General features: G+C 37.5%; 1 protein-coding gene and 1 pseudogene across 2 annotated transcripts in view; one reads left to right on the top strand and one right to left on the bottom strand.

The window, feature by feature from the left end:
- The window catches only part of LOC139968049 (uncharacterized), a 33,096-nt gene that overhangs the window by 15,232 nt on the left and 3,334 nt on the right, over positions 1 to 14,530 (bottom strand). The window contains exon 2 of one of the 2 annotated variants that reach the window (XM_071972362.1): positions 13,656 to 14,437. In XM_071972362.1, the coding sequence (XP_071828463.1) occupies positions 13,656 to 13,949 (294 nt within the window). In that variant the 5' untranslated portion in view covers positions 13,950 to 14,437. Of the gene's footprint in view, positions 1 to 4,093; positions 4,608 to 13,655; positions 14,438 to 14,530 lie in introns of those variants that run through there. The other variant, XM_071972363.1, reaches the window with a different exon arrangement.
- On the top strand, positions 6,942 to 7,171 carry LOC139968251 (U2 spliceosomal RNA; annotated as a pseudogene).

The raw sequence follows: 14,530 nt of genomic DNA, 5'->3' as shown, positions 1-14,530 counted from the left end.
ATTACCAATGCTGGTCAGTTGTTCTTTCACACTGACAAATTGACAAATACGAAGAAGCATTACAGCTCAATGCAGACAACAGACTTGCTATCCTCATATATTCCTTTGATTAAGGAATTTAGGAATGACTCACTCACAGATGTACACTAACCATGTTAAAGAGATAGTGCAGCACTTCTGTGGAGACGGGTTACTGTAGATGAGGTAGATGAGTAGTGAAGTAATTATTAAAGGAAACCAGTTCCTGTATTCCTGCATGAATCAGATACATACAGTACATTCTTTTTAACATTCCACACATTTCAAATTGGTTTCAGCTTTACAGGCAATAGCTACTGTAAAGTACTTAAAAAAAAAAGGCCATACTCAAAAGTCATTAAAATGTAAAATGGATGGAAGGAAATGACTAAATCAGCAATCGTAGAAGTTAAGAGCACATTTTACAACAAGTTAAGAGCACATTTTACAACTGTTTTACAACAGTACAATGAAAATGGTTGATTTGGTTATTAAAGTCATAAAAGCATAAATAATGACATACTGTGAAAGCCTCCGGTTGATACCAGTCCATATACAGTACTTGTTCTCATGTCTCCTCAAATGCTGAATACCTCAGCAAATATAAACTGAGCCAATCAATTTGAAGAGCTCACACAACATCTACAGTAGGCATGTTTTTAAAGCAAAACAGGAGAGCCACAACTCACAAACTGTCTCCATTTTTTGTCTGAATTGTTTTTTTTTGTGCAACTTTCAATGTAACCAACTATAAAGCCCATCACATTTACCTAGAGTACATGCAGTTTATAGTGCTCCACGATTATTCAATTTCAAATGCTATAGTCTTGCTCCATGCATGCAGTGTATGATACTGTGTTCTTCTTGCATTGCAGCAAGTGAATAGTCATTGTTATGGTAAACACAGACTCATCTTCTGCTGCCAGGGATACAAGCCGCAGCTTTTCAGCGGTGAGCTGCTGCTTCAGAGGTGATTGAGACAAGTACTAGCTGTAGCCTCTTGTAGAGACATAATTACTGCCGGAGGTTGGAAATCATGGGAGTTTCTGATCGTCCAATCCCGTGCCATAATTCATGCAACAGACTCCGGAGTCTTTGACGTTGTACATGTTTACAATGAATAGAATATACTGTATCCTCAGCTATATACTGAGAGGGCAGATGAATGCTCAGTTTGAAATAGTCACTTAAGCAGTATGGTACAGTGTACATGGAATTTAGTTCATTTTTAGAGTTAGTAACGTTCAGAGAACATGAGAGCTTTCACCAGTTATGACACATCTTTAAAAAACCACAGAAACACCCACATGGAAATGCATGATTATATACATTATGAATTAAGCAAGAAAAAAAAACCGGTTAAAATCTCACACAGAACATCGATTAGGCTCTGGCAAATAATGTTTTGTAAATAATGGAAGTTTGCTTCGTAATCTTCTTACTCAATTAGTAAAATCTCTGAAGACTCTTCATACACTATACTGACCAACAGCTATTCCTTCTACGTCAAAGTGACCAAAATTATTCACAATCAATTAATTAATTTTGTACTGCATATGAAGACAAATTGCACTGCGGTTACACAAGGGAAAGCTTCTTCAGTGTACAGTTATATCATATGTGCTGTAGGCTAGAAGCTGAAGAAAGCTATTCCCAACAGAGCATTATACTGCACCACTCATATACTGTAGCAGTCACTGACAGAGATCAAAAATACAGATTAAACTTTTCACAAGGACCAGTTTGGGATCATTTCTTTAGTAAAATGAATCATTCTACAATTTTTTTCAAGTTTGCATGAAGACTCCATTCTGTAGATTAGTCATCTAATCCATTGTCACTTTAATTTAACAAGGAAGTTGTTCATTTAAGTTCAAGGCTTTTACATGTAGAATTTCTAGTCAAGCTAAAGCATACAATGTACAGTACACGTCTGTGATGTTACTGTACACTATATCACTGATTGAAATTGAGTGAGTTTGCATACTGTAGCTTAATTTTTGTGTGCTTTTATGGTCACCTAAATATAATATTAATCCTGTTGTAACACCTAAAGGCAGTCAGTCACTGGTACAATATACTGAATTTTACTGTTATAAAGATTGACCATCATGACATTGAGAGGGATACTCTGGTTGCAGACATCAGCGGGATACTTTTAATAGTAATAAGTATTTTACAACGTATTGTGTAAAAAAATTCATAAAAAATCATAAATTATACCAAATCCTTTTTTTTTCCTCCTCCAAAATTGAATTGGGAATGATGGGTAGGCAAAATAACTTCATCTACATTTAAATGATGGCATCAGTTTACGAAAAACACCATAATGTCATCAGATAAGACATTTATATGAAAAACAGTAGTTTTAAATGTTAAGTCCATACTGTACATGTACAGTATGTGTGACATCAGTAAGTAGTGTGCAATAACGCAATATATGTATCTTTCCCAATAACAGATTAAATCTGAATATTTCATATCATAGCAACAGAGACGGCTATGAAGTTAGACAGACCAATTGTTACTTCTTGATATTTCGTAGGCCACAGACTTTGCCTCTCCCCCCCTCCTCCTCCTCCCCCCCTCCTCCTCCTCCAACCTCTCCTTTTTTGTTGTTGTAGGAATTGATACTGTTGAACATATGAAGTGCACCACACAGTCACATGTTGATATACCACTAAGTATGGCTACCTCTGTATTAACTCTTAAAGATATATGGTGAGCGCTCATAACTCTTAAAATTATCCCATGTGTCTTGTGAGCACTCATCATAATTGACATTTTTACAGACAATCTTTATGGAGATCCTGGGATTTATATATTGGTACTGCATAATACATGCAGTGCTTACTCAAGTACAGTATGTAATAAATACTGATGCACAAGGGGAAGTAAACATACACACTGGACTTCAACATTACGCACGTATCTATTCACTGCTGTGTCAGGAACATATCCAACACTAGAACAGGACTTCACATATTTGTTAAACAAGGCAAATCCAGAGTCACTACCCTATTAACATTATCCTAACAGATAGAGGGAAATGGCTGACCTCAGTGACCTATGACGCACCACAAGCAATGACTTGATATTGCACAGTACTTATTGTATTGTGCAGATGCTTCCTTTGATAAAGATTTGCATTGAAACACCCAAGAAAGAAGAAGGACATAAAAAAATAAAAATAAATAAATCTAGGAAACCTTATTTCTGAAAGTTCAGTATTCACCCCATAATTTCTCGATCTGAACACAATTGCTGCTGTGTAGTAAAAATGTAGTCTTTTCTTAGATAGAAATTTTTTACTACCAACATTCACAATCAACCCCCCCCCCCTGCCTCCACTCCATCTCTGAGTCTGACTATGATGTCTGATCTCTCAACTAGGACTTGAGCTAATGTCTAAACTTAAGATAAATTCATGAATATCGATCTGACAGTGTGTGGCTGACCCAGGAGAGTGGGTGAGATGTCTTCTTTATTGCTGGATTTCTAAACACAAAAGGCAGATCAGCCTTTATAATCAAGACACACCATCTACACAGCACAGGGGCATACATAACAAATTTATGCAGGCTTTAGGCATTGTATAAGTCCTGTTCATATGAAAATAACTAGATGATAATACACATGACAGAACTCATCACAATGTCATAACAAAATATAATAAAACTGTATCAAGTCTTTCCATCATAAAGAGTCTCTAAAAACAGTACATTTATTTGAGGAAAAAAAGAACTCTGCCTGATTAAACCTTTGATCTCTGAAACTTCAAATCCTTTTTCCTTGTCAGTGTGGCATTTAAAAACTGCAATCCATAACTTACTTTGAATGATCGAATAAAACATTAGTCCCATTGCTGTTTGTCTTTGCTAACATTAATGTGTGATGTAAGTTTACATATTGGTACTTCAGTGCATTATTGTAAGTGATCAGTGTACACAAACAACACCACTGCACCTTGATGTTGCAGTGACGCAAAAAGAGAAAAATTCTCAATTTAAGTGACTACAGTAAGAGCAAATGCAATTGAGGAATTCACCCTGTTGAAGATGAAAATGATACCTACCGACTTCGGTCTCCCATCCCGCTGGAAACTAGTCCGTGTAGAGTCCATATTGAATAGAGAATATTTTGACTAGGAGTTGCTTTTGAGCGTCACTAGCTTGCTCAGCCTGGCAGAGCACATTTCTTTTACGTTTGTTGTTTAGAAACTGTTTACATAGAAGGTAAATGACGTCGCCGCTGCCGGGATTCAACCAGTAAAACCCGACCTGGGACGGCCAGGCTCTGAGCCAAGCCACACCGTGCCTGCATGCACAGAACTGTGTAGCTTGTCATGTACAACTAACACTTGGTGTCTTTATGGGAGAGGCCCTATTGAGTGTAGGCGAGAATTTTTGGCATACCTTCCAGTCAGAGAAAGAGGATGGTGGAAAAGAATTTCATCTATGTCCTATACATGTGCAGTACAGTCAGGGCATCAGAACCTTCTGGTAGACAGAAAAGTCTTGCCACAGGGGATCAAGTTGCCAGGAGAGAATATGTCATCTGATTTCAATAAACTGATGAAAGTTACGTCAGCGAATGACGCTCTAGCCATGGATGACGAATCAGTACACAATTAATACAGACAACACTGTGCCAGATAGAAGGCATGGTGAGCCCCCGCCCCCCTCCTTTCTTCCCCTTTCTCTCCCCCTCCTCCCGGGACCCTCTTGTGATTCACCAGTATTTCTTTGAAAACTTTTCTGCAAAATTGTTCATTTTTCATGGTGGAACAAATTTCTGATTGTTGCAAGGATAAATTCACATTCACTGACCAATTGATTTAGTTATTTGCATAATGTTTAAACTCTGACAATGTTTGTTTTTAAAGAAATAATTCAACTTAGATCAGAAATTCAGCCTTAATTGTCTCTAGTTTTTTGTCATTGCTGGCATGTCAGACAACTGCCTACACAGTACGTATACTGTACTGTGTGGCATGGTAAACTGTTAAATTAATAATTGTCTGATTATTTTGTGCATTGCTTATTTAATTGTTTTGTGAAATAGGCAGTTGCTAAGCACTGGTCTGTACAGTTTATAATTTCCTAAGCTACTGTACAATATGCCGTTTGGTGTCAACAGAGAAATTTCAGATCCTGTAAACTCTGGAGTAAGTGTATGGTAAGGTCCCAACTGATTTGAATACCCTGTCCTGACCAATGGTACCAGTGATGTCCAGAAAACAGACTTAACAAATTGTAAAGCCTCTGAATAGACTTCACCCCTTCCCACCCATCCCCTAGGCTCATGATTTCCACTGTTTTGTAGGAAATAATAGGTTTCACATACAAAATCATACATTTCCACTCCAAACCTTGTCTGAGGTTCTGTTTACAATGTGGATTATGTAGTTTGTTATCAGTTGTAAGGACATACAGTACTTGCACTGTTCATTATTTTTTATCAAAGAAGTTCCCCATGGATGCGAAACTAGTATCAGGGAATATCCAGTATATCATCGATAAATGCTATGCGATATCATCACATCGCTATACAACTTGTGCAAAGATGTATATAGAAGATTTTTACATACATGTCGCAAACTTACTATTTTATTAAAAATTCAAATTTCTGTGGATTGACTTTCCAATTCTTTACAGTATGTAGCATCATTCTTTGCTACAGTACAATGAAGCTCAAATTCATATAACATCCAATGTATGTGGTGATCCCCAAAGGCTAAATCATACATTACTTTTTCTGGAAAATGAAAAGTTCTACTTTAACAGTTTAGTTTATAATAAGCATGACTTAATAGCATAACATACTGTACTCTGGGATTAATTTGGTGTTCAAATATTTGTGTAGTAGTGTTGAAGGCTCAGAAATTTGTATGTTTTAATACTAAATTCCTTGGATAAATTTGGAATCAGACTAGTTCACTCCCAACTTTAGGATCAGCTTTGTGAGGTAAAATTGTTAGCATGAATGATAACAAACAAGTATTGCTTTACACAAATTATGTTGTTGCATCTTATACCCTCCTTGATGTGTACAGGTAAGTCAAAACTCCAAATGCAATTTGATATGATAGTTTTAGTACTGTACTGTCAATATAAATGCAGGTATGTGCTGCTGTGATGTAGTTGTTCTGTGCAATAATAACTGAATGACAGCAATCATATCTGTAGCCTGAAGTTGGTATATACTCTGTTATCAATATTGAGAAAAGTTGCTGGTTTTTAATGATAGTAAATTGTCATGGTATATTCCTTAACACAGGTCTGTCAAAAATGTTAAAACTGATTATAACCCCAAATATTCAACTTTATATCCTCCACATAGTAAGGCCTTCCCTTTTTTAGAGTTAGGCCAAAAAGAAAAAAATTACCATACAACTACAAGGACTTTAAGTTGTTAAATACAAGAATTTATAGGAGGATTACTAAGGAAAAGAAAGCTTTCTTTGTTGTTAGCAGTGGGAAAGATGATGATCTGCTTATCTTTACTTACTTAGATTTGCTTTAGTTGTCGAGCATCAGGTGTGCAATACAGTAGTTCTGGCGTAATCTCCTGACCTAAAACCATTCTCCACAACAAGGAAGTGTGCAGTGAAATGTCACACTTCAGAGGTTTGAACTTGCAAAAGCCAAAGTAACTGAATAGGACCATATGTAGTAACTTCTAAGGTAATAGGATTAAGCTCAAACAAGCTGTATGGTCAGGTCAGGGGCACTAAATCCTATTCTTGTCTTGTCTTCTCTGTAGTAGGCAACAAAATGTAAGACATGTATTGTTCAAACACTTACAGACTGACACAGTTTTTACTGAGAAACTGTAATTTATTACAGCCTTCATTAGCCCTATACTGCACATTAAATGAGTGAATCTGATGAGAAGTGGAACCTGGTTACCATACAGCACATACTGTTTCTCAGCCTTTTGGCTAAGATCATGTGTAGTATCTGTTCCCTTTCGAGGGGAATGGTGATGCACACCCGATGATGGTCACACAGTCACAGTCCCGATGCAAGGGGACTGGGAATGAGAGCGGATCAGTCATTGTGTAGTTTGGTTTTCGTGCCCAGGTTCTTTCCTTTGCGACTTTTTCTTCAAAAGTACCAAACATTACATACCGTTTTATGATGTAAACAACCACCGTAATAGTACATGTATGCAGATTGTAATGAAGCAGTAGTGACATTCATGTACAGTACAAACAAAAAAAACTATACAAAAACTTTCAAAATCAAGTTTTTGATCGACTCAGAGCAGATGAAACAGGAAAAGAAAACACAGAACTCATCCAAGGAAATGATCAGTTTCACAGTCTGAGAATGACTCACCTGTTTTAATACATGTATGTATGTTGTTACCGCAGGACTCTGGACTGTAACTTATCATGTATTGCCACATTGCAATACACTTATTACAGTACTGATCTATAATACCAAAGGTTCAGGGTCACACTAGATCCTACTGAAGCTATGGATGGTATTGGCACAAAAGAACAAAAAAAATCCTTCAGCACATATTGCACCATGAGAAGACTTAAGAAGAGAATTTTCTCTATGTCCCTAATTTTAATTCTTTGTTGAGTAATATATTAAATATATTTAAAGCTTAATGTACCCTTCAAAACTGCTTCCCCATTCAACCGTGAAAGATTTCAATATCACCCGCACAAAAATTGTGCCATGATCCTGGATCACTAGAATACATGAAGACCCTTCTTACTGTATGTTTCCGGCCAACACCGCAAATCACTCAGTTTAGATGTGCTGACATTTTTGGTTGTCTGTACCTTGGCTCCAAAATGAAAATTTTTCATTAGTCATCATTGGAAAACAAATTGCAAACTTCTGATCTATCTACTGTTCCAATGCCACCAATACCATTCGGAACGTGGAGAAAGTTGGTGGTCTCCAGGAAGTGGGATATAAGCTGGGGGTTGGGTGGGGTTGCAGCCCACGCAGTGCTGACAAAATTCCACAGTGCATAAAAAATGCACACGAAGTATAGTTGCTAATACATACATACATGGAACCTTTAGAGCATACACTTTGAAGTCCAGTCCAGTTTCAAGTGATAATTTTTGGTTTCGATGAAATCGTAACCTATGCATTCATGCAGGCGGAGAGTGTGTGTATGTGTGTATGTATGTATGTATGTGTGTGTGTGTGACGCCTGGCTTGTAAACACGGTATCTCAAGTAGGGAAGCTTGGACCAATCTAACATTTGGTGTATATGAGTACCACATTGAGTAGATGTGCCCTATTTTTTGTGTTGCCTGTGAAGGTCACCAAAGGTCAGTTAGAGGCCAAAAACCAAAATATTAAAACAAGCAATATCTCCCATTGACAGGATCCGACATGGTTGATATTTTGGGACCAGTTGTGAATGGGGTGAGGGATCATTTCAAAACATAACGGTCATGTGATCCAAGGTCAACAAAGGTCAATCAGGGGTCAAAAACTAGTATTTTTGCAATAACTTGAAAACCAAATGTCCGTGAAGGTTGGGAGTTACACTATTGTAATCAGGGAGTCGACCCGCATCTAGGTGACCTTTGACCTCAGGTTGACCTCCGGTGACCTTTATCAGTTTTTTGGGTTATTTGAATTTTCGTGGCCATAATCGGATCTCAAAGGTACATTCCGATCAAAATGGTCCATAGTTGACCCCTGTGCGACCTTCGTGTGCGAAGTTATCAGAGGTCAATGTTTTTGTTTTTTAATAAGTACAGTTAGGATGGTCGCACAGACTTGTCATGTTGCTTTTTGGAATCAGCGTGTCAAACTACATCTGACAGCGAGGTCAAAAGGTCAAAGGTCAAATCTTAAAAAATATGCTCATTTTAGGAGATACGGGGCAAAACAAAACAGAACAAAGATAAGTTTAAAAATTTGTTGACATATGATAGAGCTTTTTGTGTTGAATATAGGAAACCAACTCCCGCTTCAATCGGACACCCAGTTCTCAAGTTATGAGGGGCCAAAGATTGGTTTTGATACATTTCTATCAATAACATTATGTGTGTACATTGTAGGCCAAACAAATTTTAGGACAGAGTGCACCTCATCAAGAGGAACATTTTTGATAAAAACCATCAGGTCATCCAAGGTCATTCAAGGTTGATTATGTGCAAAAAACTGCCAGCTTATGCTAATTTTTGCAACAACTTCTAGTTACAAAGTCTGACATGGCTGGTATATTAGGACAAGTTGTGAATGGAGTAGGGACACATTTTCCAAAATAACCGTGATGTGATCCAAGGTCACCAAAGGTCATTTATGGGTCAAAATGTGTTTTTTTCCCTCAATAACTTGTGAAACTACCACTGACAGGGTCCGACATGGTTGATATTTTGGGACTAGTTGTGAATGGGGTAAAGAATCGTTTCAAAACATAACGGTAATATGATCCAAGGTCAACAAAGGTCAATTAGGGGTCAAAAACTAGTATTTTTGCAATAACGTGAGAACCAAATGTCCATCAAGGATGGGATTTTAGGACAGAGTGCACATCATCAAGGGGAACATTTTTGATAAAAACCATTAGGTCATTCAAGGTTGAGTATGTGCAAAAAACTCCCAACTTATGCTAATTTTTGCAACAACTTCTAGTCACGAAGTCTGACATGGCTGGTATATTAGGACGAGTTGTGAATGGAGTAGGGACGCATTTTCCAAAATAACCGTGATGTGATCCAAGGTCACCAAAGGTCATTTATGGGTCAAAATGTGTTTTTTTTTCTCAATAACTTGTGAAACTACCATTGACAGGGTCCGACATGGTTGATATTTTGGGACTAGTTGTGAATGGGGTAAGGGATCGTTTCAAAACATAACGGTAATATGATCCAAGGTCAACAAAGGTCAATTAGGGGTCAAAAACTATTATTTTTGCAATAACGTGAGAACCAAATGTCCATCAAGGTTGGGATTTTAGGACAGAGTGCACATCATCAAGAGGAACATTTTTGATAAAAACCATTAGGTCATTCAAGGTTGATTAAGTGCCAAAAACTCCCAACTTATGCTAATTTTTGCAACAACTTCTAGTCACGAAGTCTGACATGGCTTTTATATTAGGACAAGTTGTGAATGAAGTAGGGACACATTTTCCAAAATAACCGTGATGTGATCCAAGGTCACCAAAGGTCATTTATGGGTCAAAATGTGTTTTTTCTTGATAACTCGTGAAACTACCACTGACAGGGACACAGGGTTGAGAGCTACGCTATTGTAATACAATAGTCGAACTGCATTTGGGTGACCTTTGACCTCAGGTTGACCTCCAGTGACCTGTATTAGCTTCTTTCAAGTTGATTCTTTGAAGTTTCGTGGGCATATTCCAATCTAACTTGTCCATAAGTGGACTCCTCTGCAACCCTAATGTGTGAAGTTATTAGAGATTTGGTTTGGTTTTGTAATACTTGGTGTGTGGATTCATAACATTGAGTACAAGAACCCTATTGCTTTTGATGGAGGTGTGTATAACCACGTAAAGTAGACTGACCTGTGTTAGCATGCCATAGTGTTATTGTAACAGCTAGTTCTGGTTATACTAACAAGCAGAAGTCTAGTGCATTGAAGTCATCGTAACCTCAATGCATTTTGCATTCTGGTTGTTTTGGCAGCATTGATGGGTATTCTCCAAGGTCACCTGAAGTACACATACTTTGTTATCAAAAGCCAGGCATTATTAAGAAAACAGAGAGATCTGTAGCCTTGATCTTTTTCCCTGCAGAGATTCTAGGTCAGTGAAACTATAAACACTCTACTTTCCAGTCAAAGGGTCAAACTAGTTGCACAATGTTCCTGCAACTTGCACTTCTCTACAACTGTGATAATAAAGTTCACCTTGGACTTTAAAGCAGCATTTTGCGTTGGGTCGCTTTTTTCCACTTTTTTAACATGTGCATCGATTTTTTTACATGTATCAATCATAAAACAGCAATCTAAGATACCATCCAAGTTTCACCCTGCCAAGAGCGTTAATTAGCGAGTAATTAACGATTTATGTCGATAAATGAGAAGAGTGTCCTCGACAAATTTCACAGTTAAAATTAATCGTATACAATTCCGCCAAACCCACTAGTTTGAATTCAACCAATCAGAGATGCAGGTTTAGTTATGAGCCGTTGCTAAAAATAGATTCAAGACTTCGCGTTGGTTGTACCAGGGAGTTGTTATGCAACTCCCTGGTACAACTGCATATAGACTGTACACAAATCAAGCGTGGTGTTATATTACGTATCTGTCAATGACGTTCGTAGTGTTTAAATATTCATATTATGGGCGAGGTTTATTGGGTTCCCAACGGAAAATATCTTGGAGAACAACAAAGTTGAAAGTTGCAAAATTTTCGACTTTTATGCCACCATTTGAAGTAAAATATAAATAGATTAGCTAGTTATGTATGTCGTTATGGCAAAGTGGAATCAGTGAGGTTGAGAAAAATCATAGAAAAGGACGCAAAATGCTGCTTTAACTGTGTACTGCAGTTTGCAAGGGCCTTGGTAAATTTCGAGCCAATAGTTAGGATACTCCTGAACCTACTCTAATTTCTAACAACCAACCAGGAACCTGGTATCTTGTTTACGTTTCATCCCCCCCCCCCAACCCCCTTGGAATGGGGATGGAAATTCCAAGTTTAGCAGTGATTTCCTTATCCTCTGTAATTTCCACTAAAATTGGTCGCTGTTGGCAATTTTCTTGGACTTTTCTGTAATTATGCTTCGAAACTTTAACATAATACTTAATCGAGTAAAAATACATCTAGTCTGTTACAACACATGTACTGTGCAACACTCCCTGTACCTGCATTAAACAATTTTAGATTCTGGGAAATTCTCTTGTAAACAATCATTATAAAGCTTAAAACTTGGCCATTCTGAAGAATGTAACAGGGGCTGTAACAGGGAAGTGTACACAGATTCAATTTCCTTGTCATGGAGGTGTTTTTACCTCCATGGTCTAACATAGCTTGAATAGTGATCAGGGTACTGTATGTTTACAGGCGATACTAATTTAGCAAAATAGAATACTATCTTGGAACATATCTGGTAGTACTTTCTATTAGTTTTTACCTTAATGCAATTAGTTCCATGGTAAGGCCACGTAAAAAACTTGCTTTTAATATTCTCCAAAGCGAGTACTCATTCTTGGTTTCTAAACAATATACAAAATATATAGTTCAGACAGAACTGTTTCCAAAATACTGTGAAACAAAATTTTTCTTGCAAACAATTTTTTTACTTATTTCTAGATACCTAACCAATTTAAAAATTTTCTTGAGAAATGTAGTATGTACAGTACACCAATTGCAGGAGCTAAAGACAAGATGTATGTAGTACTGTACTGTACTGTTAGTACATTTTCAGCTCTACTGTATAAGATTAGACTTACATACTTAAATGAAAGAAACTACTGGTGAGTGGTGACATACATTTTGTAGAGAGTTCAGATAAATTGCCAAAGATCTATCTTTTTTGAGTATTCATTCCAATTACCAATATTTGTAAATGACATTACTGTACTTCAAGACAGGGTACCAATGAACAATATTATGTAGTCACAGTAAGACACCAATGGGAGGACTTGAAAATCCTGTCTTCTGTGTCAGATGCTTGCAACAATTGGCGAATGTTGGGTAAGAACTAATAAGTTATTTTGTAACTTTATTAAGTGAGATGGAGACTGATGATAAAGGTCATTTGGAGAGAGATGTCGAACTCCATACAGGTACAGTAGCACTGATACTGTACTGTAATACTAAGTTCTAGCCATGAGATCTTTTATCATCTTTATATGTACCTGAAACACACAGTGTAGCTTTGGAGGTTCTACGTACAGTACTGTACAGTAGTTGTGTAAACCAAATCAATGATTTTAGAAACTCAAGAATTTTACCTCAGTTTTCACCAGAGGTGGATAAAATATTCATTATTTATATATATAATTATAATGAAATACTTTGGTTTCTCTTCATTTTCTTAACATGTCACTTTGAGCATCCACACTACTTTCAGTCACAAAACAGCTTAAATTTGACTACTTTTAACCAAACAAGTTGATTGCAAGCTGTCCTCATATCACCAACAGAGGGCATAAATAACACTGTTACAGAGAATTTATTATCATTTGAACACATGCTAATTCAGGGTAGGTGTTGACATTTCAACCCCTGATGCTGGGAGGTGGAGACCTTGCATTTTGCCTTGAAATTAATGGCGAACTGTGTGGAGCAGTGTAACATGAATTTTAGTGTTACTGTTGAATTAATAGAAACTATTTTACCTGGTTGCCAATGAAGTGTACTGAACATTGACAACTGACATAAACCAACTTGATCTGATCCGTGCCATATCTCAGTATCCAAGGCTAAATCCTATGTCACAGTAGTGCTCACTGCGGTTTATTACATGACCAAACAGAAGATTATATCAATAACTTCACAATAACTTTAAGTGATCACCCAATGAGTGTACAACATATCAGCACATCATTAGCCATCATTAGGCCAACTCAGCAAATGCTTTGTACGACAAGGGATAGGATGCAAAAGTTTGCCCCCCCCCCCCAAAAAAACATGTTTTCTTCATATAAACGAAAGGGGGTATATAAATTCTTACCTCTTCGGTTACAGACTGCAAACATTCCAATACCGCAATCTTCTTGCGATCTTCAGCACTCACTTTAAGGAGACCTTTCCGTTTCTTACCCTTCCCGTTGACTCTTCCGGTCTGCTTCTGCTTCCGGAATCGAAACGGCTCCGAGTCCAACCCATCCACATCAGGCTCATACCCATCCTGCTGGAGGATACTGAGGATGTAGCGAGTGTAGATGACTGCATCGATACCTCGCGTTTCCAGCTCCTGGCCGAGCCACGACTGGACCGCGGGTAACGAAGGTGAGGTCATTTTCATGTTCACAGTCTTTAGCACACTCCTCACATTCTAATCGCTTAAATACAACAAGCAGGCATCTTGCACTTTAGCAAATAGCTTACACTTTGCTTTCATTCAAGCTTTGACATGGTTTGATGATATTATTTAACAATGCCAATTCTCATCCATTTTGTTTGTGGGGGTGCGGGTGGGGTGGGGGTTGTTTCACTATTTGAGTATGTTAGTAGTAACCTTTCGGTTACACAATTAACAGTGGAAGATATTTCCACTTGATGAGACCAGAATCATTTCACTATTACTTTGTTAATTTAGAATGTAGGATCTAGCTTATTTCTTATCAAAGAGTACATTGTCCTCAGAGAGTTCAGTCTGGGCACTTCGTCATCAAAGTTAACGTTATTAATAAGCACTTCAGTTCAGAGTCTGAAGTCCACTGTGAATGAACTGATTCTAAGATTATTGGCCTAGAACACAGTAACCCTCTCAGCCGCAATTATGAAGGCTACCTGCAAAGGAAACAGAAGAGACATTGCATTACTGAAGGTATCAATACACAGCGAGTAAACAAACTTTAACCTACAGTATTCTTATCTTCAAAG

Source organism: Apostichopus japonicus, chromosome 5 (genome assembly GCF_037975245.1).
Source record: "Apostichopus japonicus isolate 1M-3 chromosome 5, ASM3797524v1, whole genome shotgun sequence".
NCBI classification, from domain to species: domain Eukaryota; kingdom Metazoa; phylum Echinodermata; class Holothuroidea; order Aspidochirotida; family Stichopodidae; genus Apostichopus; species Apostichopus japonicus.
This window is presented reverse-complemented; position numbering and strand designations above follow the sequence as displayed.